This window comes from Echinops telfairi, unplaced genomic scaffold (assembly GCF_000313985.2).
Source record: "Echinops telfairi isolate 266 unplaced genomic scaffold, ASM31398v2 ScPeMD7_7468;HRSCAF=8506_0, whole genome shotgun sequence".
In the NCBI taxonomy this organism is placed as follows: domain Eukaryota; kingdom Metazoa; phylum Chordata; class Mammalia; order Afrosoricida; family Tenrecidae; genus Echinops; species Echinops telfairi.
The window spans coordinates 28,315,965-28,329,077 of NW_022111369.1; the positions used below are offsets into that span (position 1 = coordinate 28,315,965).

A 13,113-nucleotide genomic window follows, 5' to 3' on the forward strand; every position below is an offset into this window, starting at 1 on the left:
GTTTCGGGGTTCACCTGCACTTCGTTGGATTTTCGAAAGTTGTGACCTTTCAGAAGTTGGTGGTCAGTCCTTTCCTTCCATAAACTTCGGTGTGGCATCAGTATTTAATCATTCACACCAGCAGGGAGTCCTTCGAGGCAGGAGGAAGCCTGTGTGCAGCGCAGGCAAGCATGGGGGAGTAGTCATCTTGTGCAGGTCAGCCATAGTCCAGAACACAAGAGGGTGGGGACATTTCCAGGATTCGTGGGCTTGGGTAAATTCCACATGGGCCATCATGATGCACCAAGCTAATTTTTAACATAGCATGATTTAAATTTCCTCATCACATTGTTGTATAATGTGATTGTTCTATTTTCCTGAAACTTACATTCTGTGTGCCAATTCAAAACTAACTTTTCTTCATTTTATAATATTGCTTTTACGTTCAAAGTTGACTTATTATATTGATTCTAAAACATTATGCTATGCTTCTTAATTTTTGAATTTTATTTTTAACCAGATAACCAATTCAAATATAATCTAATGATTGAAGTTAATATATAAATGACAGAAATATGAAACGTTCTTGTAGTAGGATACATACTACAACATTTTGAAATGCTTGAGATTTCAAATTGAAAGGAAAATAATTTGAAATTATTTAGAAGTACAGTGAGTATCTACCATGAACTGAATTTACACCGTGGCTGCAACATGTTCAAACATAACAGCGGTGACGGTGGTGGAGGACTGTGGTTCATTCGAGGGTATGAGGGCCACTAGAGTTGGAGCTGACTCAGCTTCACTTAGTAGCCACAACTGTGAGAGAGTATAAGTACGAAGATCATTGATTGTAAAGAATCAAGATAGAATTGTGGGAGTGGACAGGCCTAGGCTGGTAAATTAGTAATTATGAAGTAATGTGGGAAGTGGAATAGTAAAGACTCTCCTGAACTGTAATGGTGTCAGATGAAGGGGACTAAATGTAAGGGTATGTTCTGAAATAGCATGTGAAATTTGGGTGGCCTTTGACAAAGGACTTTCATGTACTGTGCAAACAGCGCAGGATTAGAGGCCTCTGTCCAGATGGAGCTGTGAGCACCAGGGGCGGAAGGATGGGACCGTTATAGAAAACATAAGGGAGGACAAAATAGTGTAGTAGCGATCGGTTGAGCCGCCAGGATTCCTTCTGATGCAGATTAGAATCTCTTTTCCCTTAGATATATACCATTTTTAAAATGAAAATCTCTATGTGTGTCCATTGCTGGTGTTTCAGTGATTTTTGGTGGGAATATCAATAAGCAAACAGTCTAAAATATCTTAACAGTAGAAAATACAGGATCAATATATCAGTGTATAACCTGCTATATAAATCCATCCTACAGAATTGTTTAATAAATGTTCCTATTATTGCAACACGTTGAACATTTTTCAACTAATTTACTTATGTGTCCCATAATAAAGGCTAACTAGGTTATAATAGCATACACCATACATTTCACTGTAGTTGATAGAGATTAAAAACAATAGATTACAGTTTAGCCATATTTAAGAAATTATCTAGATATTGCAAAAACTTTCCTATATTTCAAAGTTTTAGGTGTACACCAAATATCGTTTTGGGCCACTCTGAAGTGTTGAAGAGCAAGGATGTCACGTCAGGGACTAAGTTGTGCCTGATTCAAGCCATTGCGTTTCCAATGGCCTCAATATGCAAGTAAAAGTTGCACAGTGAATGAGGCACATCACAGGAGAATTGATGCATTTGAATTCCCGTATTGGAAAAGAAAATGGAAATTACTTTGGACTTCTAGAAGAACAAATAAATCTGTTTGAAAAAAGTACAACCAGTATGCTCCTTAGAACAAGGATGGTGAGACTTTGTAGCACATATTTTGGACATGATCTCAGGAAAGACCCGTCTGTGGAAAAGTAGAAGCTTCGTGAAAAAGAGTAAGACCCTTGGCTAGGTGGATTGACAGAGGGGCTGCAACAATGCACTCGAGCATAAACAGTGGTGAGGATGCTGCATATCCAGACCGTGTTTCATTCTGATGTACAAAAGTGCACCGTGAGTCACAATTGACTAGCTGGGACCTAGCAAGAGGAACAAGAAGATTGAAAACCCATTTTTGTCTTGATTTAAGATTAAGAAAAATGTACATTTTTAATTGAAAAAAAATCTATTAATGGGTTTAAGGAACTCAGGTGGCATAATGGCTTAACTGCTAAGCTCAAGGTTCAAATGTGGGAGAAAGAAGTTTCTGCTGCCTTAAAGATTTACAGTCTTTGAAACTCTAAAGGCCAGTTATAGTCTATCCTATAGAGTCACCATGAGTCCACGTTGATTCCAGGACAGCAGATTATTATTATTACTAATGTTCTTGGAAAAAAAACCCCAAAGAACACTTTGAAGTCTATAATTCACTATGTATTAAAAATTGATATTCTTGAAATACTTTACATTATTTTCACTACAGCTTTTTGCTGACATTTAAGTTAAATGTTGAATTACGAAAGCCACTATGTGTTAGGAGGAATCAGCTATATCGCTAGATAATTGCTGTCCCCAAAGTTTAGCAAAGGATAATGATAACTTAGACATTATATTTGGATAGCAGTACAATTGACAAGCAATGGCAGCTGCTTGTCATACTGATTCTGACTCACGGAAGCCCACGTATGCAGAGTAGAACTTCTCCATATGCTTCTCCAGCCTCGGACATTTTAGAAGCACGTCAGATATGCTTCTGGGTGGTTTCCAGCCTTCGACCTTGCAGTCGAGTACCTAACTCTTTGTGCTCTCCAGGAGCCTGGCATTGTCTTGGTAGTTGTTTTTGGCAACTACCCTCAAGTCAGTTCTGACTCCCAATGACTCTACAACAGAACGCAACACGAGCCCATCCTGCACCATCCTCAAACATTGTTATGTTTGAGCCCACTGTCGCAGCCACTATGCCCATCCATCTGGTGGAGGGTCTGCTACTTTTTGCTGACTCCGACAAGTATGTGTGATTTTGCAGGGATTGGTTCTCTTGACAACAGGTCCAAAGTATGTGGGGTGAAGTCTCGTCATCTTTGAAGTATTCTGGCTGTACTTCCAAGACAGATGTTTGTTCTTCTGGCTGTTGGCAGTCCATGGCAGTTTTAATCATGTTCTCCAACACCATATTTCAAATGCATCAATTCTTCTCCAGTCTTCCTTATTCGTTGTCCAATATTTTATTAAGTAAATGTGAAAATAATTAAAAAATGCAGAAAATGGATAATTTAGCTCTGTGTTAGTCCAGGTGGACTAGAGAAACAAATCCAGGGAGACTCTTATATGTGTATAAGAAAGAGGTTTATATACAAGAGCAATTGAATATTGAGAAAACCTCCCAGCCCAGTTCAGATCAAGTTCATAAGTCCACTATTAGTCCATATGTCTGATAACAAACTATAAAGACCTCTTCAGACTCATGAAACACATACAATTTCACTGAATTCAGGAAGATCACAGGCTAGTGGGTTGGGAATCTTGTGGATCCAGTGGCATTGTAAGCATCTCAGTGCTGGCATGGGTCTCCACGTGGCTCCTCCAGTTCCCAGAGCACGAAATGAGGTGAAACAATTAACTTTGACATACAATTAAAAATCATTTTTTGCCAACTCTGATATAACTATTGCTTCACCTTTAATGCAAGAATTGCTTTTCAAAACTTTTCTTAGAAAACACAATTTTATCCAAATATCTCCTGCCACTAAGCTCCAGATCATTAAACTTCTGAGCACCATTTAATATCTGCATGGTCCAATAAGACATCTAGCAAAGATACAATGTTTGGTTCAACAAAGTCTCATTCAGAAAATTCAATAGCATTTACTTCTCCTGACTTGTTATGTATCTGTAATGTGTGTAAGTAGAGGTTTTTAGGAATTGAATGCCAGAGGAGGTGAAATTCTTTTACGTTGTGCTCTTTCTGCCACTCGTTAATCTACTGTTGCTTTGATTGATCCCAGTGGCCGAGAAGACCAAAGAGCAGGTGACGAATGTTGGAGAGGCGGTGGTGACAGGTGTGACAGCCGTAGCACAGAAAACGGTGGAAGGAGCAGGAAATATTGCAGCTGCCACTGGCTTTGGCAAAAAAGATCAGACGGGCAAGGTATGTTTGGATCCGTCGCACGGTATATTTATTCGATTGTGAGGTCTTGTGACTGTTCACAGGAGTCACAGAACAGGAGTAAGGTGCTTCTTCTGGGTGGAAAGCTGACTGAACCTTCCCCCTCCCCAACCTCCGTAAAAGTGCTTTCCTTAGCCATGCATTGTGCTTTTGATGTAGTGACTGTGTTACATATCATGATGGTACAATACAACAATTGTTTCGTTTTCTGGAAGACAGTTTAGGAAATGAGCCATGGAGTAACTGCTGAAAGGAGCAGTGGCATTTCAGAAAGAATGGGTGTTTTCAGTTAGCACTGAATCTTGAAATTTCTCTTTGTTGGACTCTGACTGATCTCTGTGTGAATAGCTAACATTTCAAAAGAAAGATCCTTTGACCACATTTCTTTAGAGTGACATCGTTTCATATTACATTTAGATACATTCTTATTACATAACAGTTTAATGCTAAATGTATGTTTATGGGAACTGAGACTGACTGCACACCAACCAGAGAGTCGCGACGTCTGGAGGTTTGAACATTCTCAAAAGAATGTTGACTTTGTATTCCTTCAGAAATAGAATCATGACATCGAAGGGTATTAGGACTTTTATTTTAAGGACGTAAAATGTTACTGAAAGATGAGATATTAAACAGGCTATCGTAAGCAGCAATTTTCCAACTTTTATGACAACAGGAGAATTATTTTTCTTTTTCCTGACACCATGCCATCCTTGCCCTGAACAGTGACAAGCTAGGTGCTGCTCCCTTGGTTCCGATGCACAGTGATGCGGCACATAGGTTGAAACATTGCCGCGCTCCGTGCCATCCTCACAATTAGGTCTGTGTGAGCCCTTTGCTCCGTGGGTGCCCTCTGTTGTCCGAGGCATGACGTCCTCCTCTTAATATCTGGTAGCTCCTAATAACACCCCCACGTACGAGAACCAGCCCCGCCTCCTTGCTTTTAGGGCGCATTCTGGCCATACTTTTCCAACACTGCTTTGCTTGTTCTTCCTGCAATTCATGACACATTCAGTGTTCTCTGCAACACCATAGTTCAAGTGCCTTGATTCTTGGCTTGCCTGCCTGATTCATTGTCCAGCTCCACGAGGAACTGGATGTATGATGCTTGAGTCAGACATGCTTAACTTTCAACGCGACATGTTTGCTCTTGCACACTCCACAGGAAGCATTTGGGGCAGATTTGTGTTCTATAAGCCTGCCTTTTGCTCTTAAGAGGGCATACACTCAAGTATGTGCTAGAAGAATAAAACAAAGGCAGGACATGAAAAATAAAAGATTTGACATTTTGATCTATAATGGTTCTATGTCCTCTGCTTATTCCCTTTGACTTGCTAGGGCTGTTGTGTTTTGCTTGAAGGGAAATAATTTTACACACTTGAGTGATGTAGACCTCCTGATTAAATGATTAATCAGAACGTTGGAAGTTGCCTTCAGCTGATTCATATCACACTGACTTCACCAAAAAGCCACAGGCAACCTTCCCAATACCTTGCAAGAAGCACAGACCAATAATAATTTATAATCTTGACGACTGTCATTCTACATGATATCAGAAGATAACCAACAGGAATACTAATCATATTTATACCTAGAGTAGAAGTTTTGGAGGACTATGAAATGTCTGAGTTGTATCTTTGGTAGGAAGGGCAAAGTCTATTAATAGCACTACCATCCTAGATTAAAGCCTAACATAGTAATTTAAAAATTCTTTCAAAAGTTATAAAATCAGTAACATTTTCAATGTGGTATGTAAAAACAATATATCAATGTTTTCTACTCACGTGAGTTTTCTAATGCTACATAAATATCCCCATTTAGAAAAAGATCTGTTTCAATGGCTGTTCTTTGTATCTGATAATATTTTGCTAGGTCCTAAATGGATGAGCAGTGGTTTGTAATTCCTCTTAACCCTGTAAAATGTTAAATGTATGTAATGATGCGTAAGGTTGTGAGGAAAATAAGCTGACTCTGATCATTAAGGAGCATGTTGATGCTGCTGGGTAGGTAAGAACTGACCTAATCACAAGGGGGCATTTGTACTTCACTAGCTGCTCCAAGGGAGAAAGACAGGCTGTCTGCTCCTGTAGAGAGTTACGGTCCTGGAAACCCTTTATTGTAGCGGTTCTCAACCTATGGGCTGTGACCCCTTTGGGGGTCAAACGACCCTTTCATAGGGGTCACCCGATTCATAACAGTAGCAAACTTACAGTTATGAAGTAGAAACAAAAATAACATTATGGTTGGGGGGTCACCACCACATGAGGAACTGTATTAAAGGGTGGCGGCAGTAGGAAGGTTGAGAACCTCTGCTTTATAGGTTCACTAAGAGATGGACTTGACTTGATGTCAGAGGGTGGTATGTTCGCAGTAAAAATAAATAGCATCGATATATTTTGTGACTATTTTAAGTACGCTATATAATGGCCTGGATATTATGGGGGCATAAAAATAATTAGCAAATGGGTGCTCTCTGTCTCCAAGATATATGCTATCCAGGCTGCTTGTCTAATTGCCTCCACAAGCCATTCTTTTGTCTGTTGTCTGTCTACTACCAGTGAAGGTTTTGATCAAAAACCCCGTAGATGGATCCTGACCAAAAGAAGAGAAAATATATAACAGAACATTAAATTGCTATGGAAACCAGAAGTACTGGCTCCATTGACACTGGGAGAATCCCTGAATCGGTTATCCTGATATAATCTTTGATTTTTGAATTGAATTCATCCCATGAAGTCATCTGTAAGCAAATCAACAGTTTAGCTCAATTAATAAAGAGTGTCGGCATAGAACAGTTGACTCAAAGAATTGTTTATGTGAACTCCTACTGACGCAGATGAGAACTTCCAGGGATGTGAGGAGTGACACTGTTCCACTGGTGACACAAGATGAATCATGTAATCGATAGCCTTGATCTCTACATGCAGGGATTGTGGAAGGGATGTATGCAGGGTGTGCATATTTTAACAAGCATTGTTTAAAGATTAAACTGAAATTTTTTTTAACATTTTATTAGGGGTTCATACAACTGTTATCCCAATCCATACACACATCAATTGTGTAAAGCGCATTTGTACATCGTTTCTCAAAACATTTTCTCTCCACTTAAGCCCCTGACATTAGGTCCACATTTTCCCCCTCCCTCCCCGCTCCCCCCTCCCTCATCAGCCCTTGATAGTTTATAAATGGGTATTTTGTCATATCTTGCCCTGTCCGACGTCTCCCTTCACCCACTTTTCGGTTGTCTGTCCCCCAGGGAGGAAGTCACACACAGCTCCATGTAATCGGTTCCCTCTTTCCTACCCATTCTCCCTTTACCCTCCCTGTTTTGCCACTCACACCACTGGTCCTATAGGGCTCATCCGTCCTAGATTCCCTGTATTTTAAACAGAATTTTTTAAAAGAGTGATTGAAATGTACTCTTCAGACAAAGAGCCTGTCATCTTTACCCTGGAAAAACAGGTCTTAGAAAATAGGATGTATTTGGAATAGGTATGCCTACATCCATCATAGAAAAAAGGAAAAGTGTCTCATAAGTAAGAGAGATATTTTCTCCCCTTAAATACATTTTTTATGGTTTCTGTCAGTAGACCATGAAATTACAGTGCACAGATAGAGGTGAGAGCCACACTGTGTTCGCTGTTTAGAAACAGAAACAGCAAGTACTTCCACCCCGACCTAAGTCAGAACTCCATAGCCAGTAAGCGCCATGACCCTCCAGTGTACACAGGCCGACACAGCCCAGTTTAGCCGTCAAAGGACCGATCGTGGCGATCGTTTTATTAGTTAGGGGGCGTCTATTATAGGAGGAGTGTGATGAAACTGCTTCAAGGAATACCACCAAGCAGCTTTCAAATCATAGTGTGTAATTAGCCAATTCCCTCATCAATGCTCACTATGGATTACAATTGTGCTGAGGATAATGGGAGGCTAATGGCAATATTATCATTAAGAACACATTCTCATGGTATATGTCCTAATGTTTATTGCGTTTGCCCTTTCATATTTAGATGCAACAGGATATTATTCATAGTTTGATTAACCAGGTACTGGAGTCGTTATCCAGGAGCCCTAACTATCTTGGGGTTTAAATGGTGGGCTGCTAACGACAGGGTCAGCTGTTCAAACCTACCAGCTGTTCTGCAGCGGAAAATGAGGTGTCTGCTCCGGTAAAGATTTACAATGTTAGAAACCCTATATAAGGCTGCTATGAGTTGTACTTGACTCAATGGCAGTAAGTTTTGTCAAACTTACGTATGATCATTTCAAATTTACTTTTGCTTATTTATTGATTTTTTTTTTTAACCATCGATACTATCTGAGGTAAACCTACTCACGAGACGGACTGATGGGTGGCTGTAGGAGTGGGCCCAGGCATGACATCAGTTGTGAGGGATACAGAGTTGGGCAATGTTCTGTTCTTTTGTACATGGGGCGACCATGAGCAGGGACCAGCTGGGCAGCACCTAGCAACAGCATACCGCCTGTGCCACACTTTGATCATATGATGAACTCCCTGGTTATCTTAGAAGACAGTTATATGACATGTTTAAATGACAGTCCTAGTAGGAAAAAGAAAACAACCATGTTGTCATGGGGTCAGTTCTGACTGACAGTGACCCTCTAGGACAGAGTAGCATACTAGGGGACCCTGGGTTATAGTCTTTATAGAAGAAGATTGCCATAGCTTTGTGCTGCAGAGCTACTGGGGAGTTCAAACTCAAAACTTCCAGGATTAACCAGCACACACCACTCTGGCAGAGCTTTTTATAAGGAAATAACCCCCAAATGTCCCTGCCAATGAATTGATTCTGACTCCTCGTGAGCCTACATAGGGTTTCTGAGACTATAGATCTTTATAGGAGCCGATGGCCTCATCTTTGGCCCTGAGAGTGGCTGGTGGGTTTGAACTGCTGACCTTGTTAACAGTCCAATCTTCATCTGTAAGCCCCAGCAGGGCTTCTTTTTAAGGGAATGGATGTGGTTACATATGATGATGAAGAGTTCTGGTGATGCTACAGGATAGGGATTGGATTGTTCATCATAATTTTTTCAGTTCAAACCCACCAACTGCTCCATGAGAGAAATATGAGGTGTTTTCTCTGTTAATGGATTACAGTCTTGGCAATCCGATAGAGGGTCACTGTGACTCGGAATTGACTTGAAGGCTGGATGGTATGGTGTGTATATTGATGTTCAATAGCTCATACCAACTTCAGTGGAAATTAACTTGCTTTACCCTAAGAAGTAAGAAATGCCTGGATTTGTTTTGCCCCTTCCAATGTAGACACTATTTTCTAAACTTCAGACAGGGATTGGATGGTGGTGTTTGTGCCATTTCAAGAAAATATCAAAAATAGACTTTGTTGTCTCAAAATATTCCAAATAGACAAAAATTGAGGGCATCTGTTTGAATCACAAAGAAATAGAAATAAGATAAGTGAAATGCTGATTATGTTTTTCATGTAAATATATAATTATGGAAAATAATGAATGATGCACCTCATCAACCTAATTGTTCTTATACCAGGGAAAATTGACTAGTTTCCAACTCAAAGATTAGTAATATTTTTATGTAGAACTTAATTAAAATTCTTACCAAATACTTGAACATTTAAGCTATGATTTAAACATCCTTTCTAACAAATGATTCTACAATGACTAAGGAAAGATATTTATGAAATTTCTAAACATAGTATTTAATTCTTAGTGAGCTAATAATGTATATTATAACAAAGAACTCTGAGGCACAACTTATGTTTGTTAACTAAAAATAAGTAAACAAAGGTGGAATAAATGAATAAATGGAAAGGAAGAATATGCCCCCACATACATATTCCAGATTAGAGTTGGGAATTGAGCCTTATATCTGTGTGAGTGTACTTGTGTGTGTTCTTGACACTGCATTACACACTATGATAAATTATTTGGAAGTGAATTACTAAGAATACATTCATTTATATCTTTTTATTATTATAAATAATCCACATTTTTATTTTTAAAAATTACATAGATTTTTATCTATATATACGTGCAAAGAAACTGGATAAATCTGGTCATCTATAATAGTACATCACATCTAATTCATAAATATATACACTATCTTATTATTGAGAATCCTCAAGAAAAAGAAAATTGCACTTTATACATATGCTTTACTATTGTATGCTAATGCTACACAGATTTTACTACGGAAGCATATATATTTACCTAATGTTTTAGTTACTGTCCAAGGGGGTTTGTATCACTTTCTGGTTTTAAAGAAATTGAAAAAGCATGTACTTCTCAATATCATTAAACTAAAAATAAAGAAAATATCTTCTGTGGCCATACCCCTAACACAGAAAATGAAGGTTTACATTCACAAACTGTTATTATACTTGAGTAATTCATTACAGTTTATTGTTTACCTTTTGCCCTGATTATTTCATTCATAGTTCAACCCTGTGCAGTAAGCTGGCCATTTAGAGAAGACTAGCTGGGACTTAGAAAGGTTAAACGAGTTGCTTGATTTCTGGTAATGTATAATTGAACAAGCTGACCTAAATTTAAGCCATTAAACACAGGATCAAAATATTTTGAACTCATTTAATCTAGCACTTTTATTTCACAAACGAGAAACTCTTGTTCAGAGAGGCGAGTTTTCACCCAAGATAGGGAGAGAAGCAAGACGACTCCTTGTTCTTTAACTTAAAAGCCCACGCCCTCTTCACACACAGAAAAACAGTAGCACAAAGATGGGAAAGCGACTCACTGAAAACAGAATTATTTTTGCTATATAAAATGAAATCACATGACTGTTCTTTTTTTCTCAGATATCCCGAAAGTCATGAGTTCCCTTGAACATTGCTCATGTGGTGTAATCAGAAAGGGTAACTTGCTCAACTAATTTTAGAAAACCTAGTGTAAACAACGTTAAACCATTTCTAAAAAAACATACAAAACCTGCAGGAAATTGCAGAGCCGCTCATTTCTGAAGTTGTAGGTTATGCTGCCTGCTGTTGTCAAGTCTGCTCCGACTCAGGTGACCTGGAGGAGCAGAAGAGCATTGCATTTCACCAAGTGCCCTGCTTGGCTGGCCCTCTCCTGTGCTGAACGCGCTGTGCTTTTCTAGCGATGGCTCTTCTCCATGAGAGGTCTAATTCAGTGAGCCCGAATCTTGCCATTTGCACTTCTGAGGGGCATTCTAGTTGCATTTCTTCTAAGCCTGATTTGTTTTCTGGCAGTCTGTAATATATTCAATATTGGAATATAATTGCTGTATCCTAAGGTCTTTTCTGACAGAAAATGCTTGTACTATAGAGAATAGTTTGCAATATTTGGTGGAATACAGATTTGGAGTGTCCCTGACTCATCCTTTTTCTCCTATGCTTAATAGTTGTTATTTTGAAGACATCAATAGAGACATTTAGGCAGCGCTTCTCAACCTGTGGGTCGTAATCCCTTTGGGGGTCGAACCATCCTTTCACAGGAATCGTCTGATTCATAACAGGAGCAAAATTATAGTTATGAAGTAGCAACGAAAATAATTTTATGGTTGGGGGTCACCACATGAGGAACTGGTTTAAAGCGTCGTGGCATTAGGAAGGTTGAGAACCACTGCATTTAAGAGATTATGAGAACCTAGTATCCATGTGGAATTTACATTTAATGTTACCGCAAACTATTAGTCTTTGTCCATCTTTTGATTTATTTCTTGAGGCATAACCTCTAAGGCCTCGGAATGGTTGAAGTGTCTTTGTTATCTAAGAGACCTCTAGACCATCCTTGATGGCATATGTTAATAAGGTGATTCAAAAGGGCGTTGGTCAGACAAGAAAGACCTCCAAGTGGTCTGTCAGTAACCTAGGGGACAGAATATAATTCAAACAGTGTCCACCTAGTAAGGCCCCTCGATGAAGGCTCTGGACATTGACGCTCTATAGCTTTCCAGGTTGGTGAAAGACACGTGGGTCAGTAGCATGTCCTTGTACCCTATGAGTTTCTTTGTTTGTATCGACTTGGCTATAGTAAAACCATGCTTGAACTTCTGCAAGTCATTCTTATAAATGACCAAAACCAAGGAGTACAGAGAGCCAGCAGGTCTGGAATGATGGGACTGAAGATCCCCAGTGCATATGTGTGGTATCTTGAGGGGACAGAGGGAGCCCTCAAATCTATAAGCATCACACCAGACAGGAGAGAGGCCATTGTGGGGACTCTCAAGCTTGTGCTAGTTTCCGAAACCTTGGGGTAACTTGTCAGCTTGGAGGACTGAGTTCCAAGTGGTTAGCATGAGAGGAAGAAGCACTATGTAAGCAAGTGGTGGCAAAACAAAAGTGGCAAAGATGTGAAACATGGGAATTTGATATTTTCATTCATCCCCATGCCATATCCCTGTTCTTTTATAGCCACGTTCTGCAAGAACTGGTTGGAAAATGACAAGAAAATGACGCTGTTCATTCACGTGAGGTTTTGTACCAAACCCTGATAAAGCTCTGAGATGATCTAGACGAAAGGCAAGCGAAGTAGTTTGTAGCAATGACAATTGGCTGAGACAGTTTTTTGGTTCCTTTTCTCCATACCCAAAGGGTAGAAAGCCCACTGAAGGGAGAGACGACGGCAAGCTCTCCTCCGGTTCATTGTCCTTGCCTCCCCGGCCAGAGCTTAGCCTCAGAGCATCAATAAGCCATGCTCATCTAACTTTGACATCTTCATGGTTGGCACTTTGGCCAAGTTAAAACCATTGTTTTCAATATTTGTTTAGTTACTTACAGTCTAAAACTGATTTCTTGTCCAAATACTTAATAAAATTCAAGATTTTTCTGTTGCAGGCGCTTAAGAGGAGATCAAAGTCTTCTCTCCTCAAATATGTTGGGGATATATCTGCAAAGGGAGTAGGAGAAGGGAATGGAATGAGTATGTTCTTACTCTTTTTTTAAAAAAAATCATTTTATTGGGGGCTCATACAACTCTTATCACATTCTATACA

The 13,113-nt window shown here is 39.5% G+C and overlaps 1 protein-coding gene across 1 annotated transcript in view; it reads left to right on the top strand.

Moving 5' to 3' along the window:
• The window catches only part of SNCA (synuclein alpha), a 119,256-nt gene that overhangs the window by 16,806 nt on the left and 89,337 nt on the right, over positions 1-13,113 (top strand). The window contains exon 3 of the mRNA XM_004703260.2: positions 3,982-4,124. Within this exon, the coding sequence (XP_004703317.1) occupies positions 3,982-4,124 (143 nt within the window). The remainder of the gene's footprint in view (positions 1-3,981; positions 4,125-13,113) is intronic.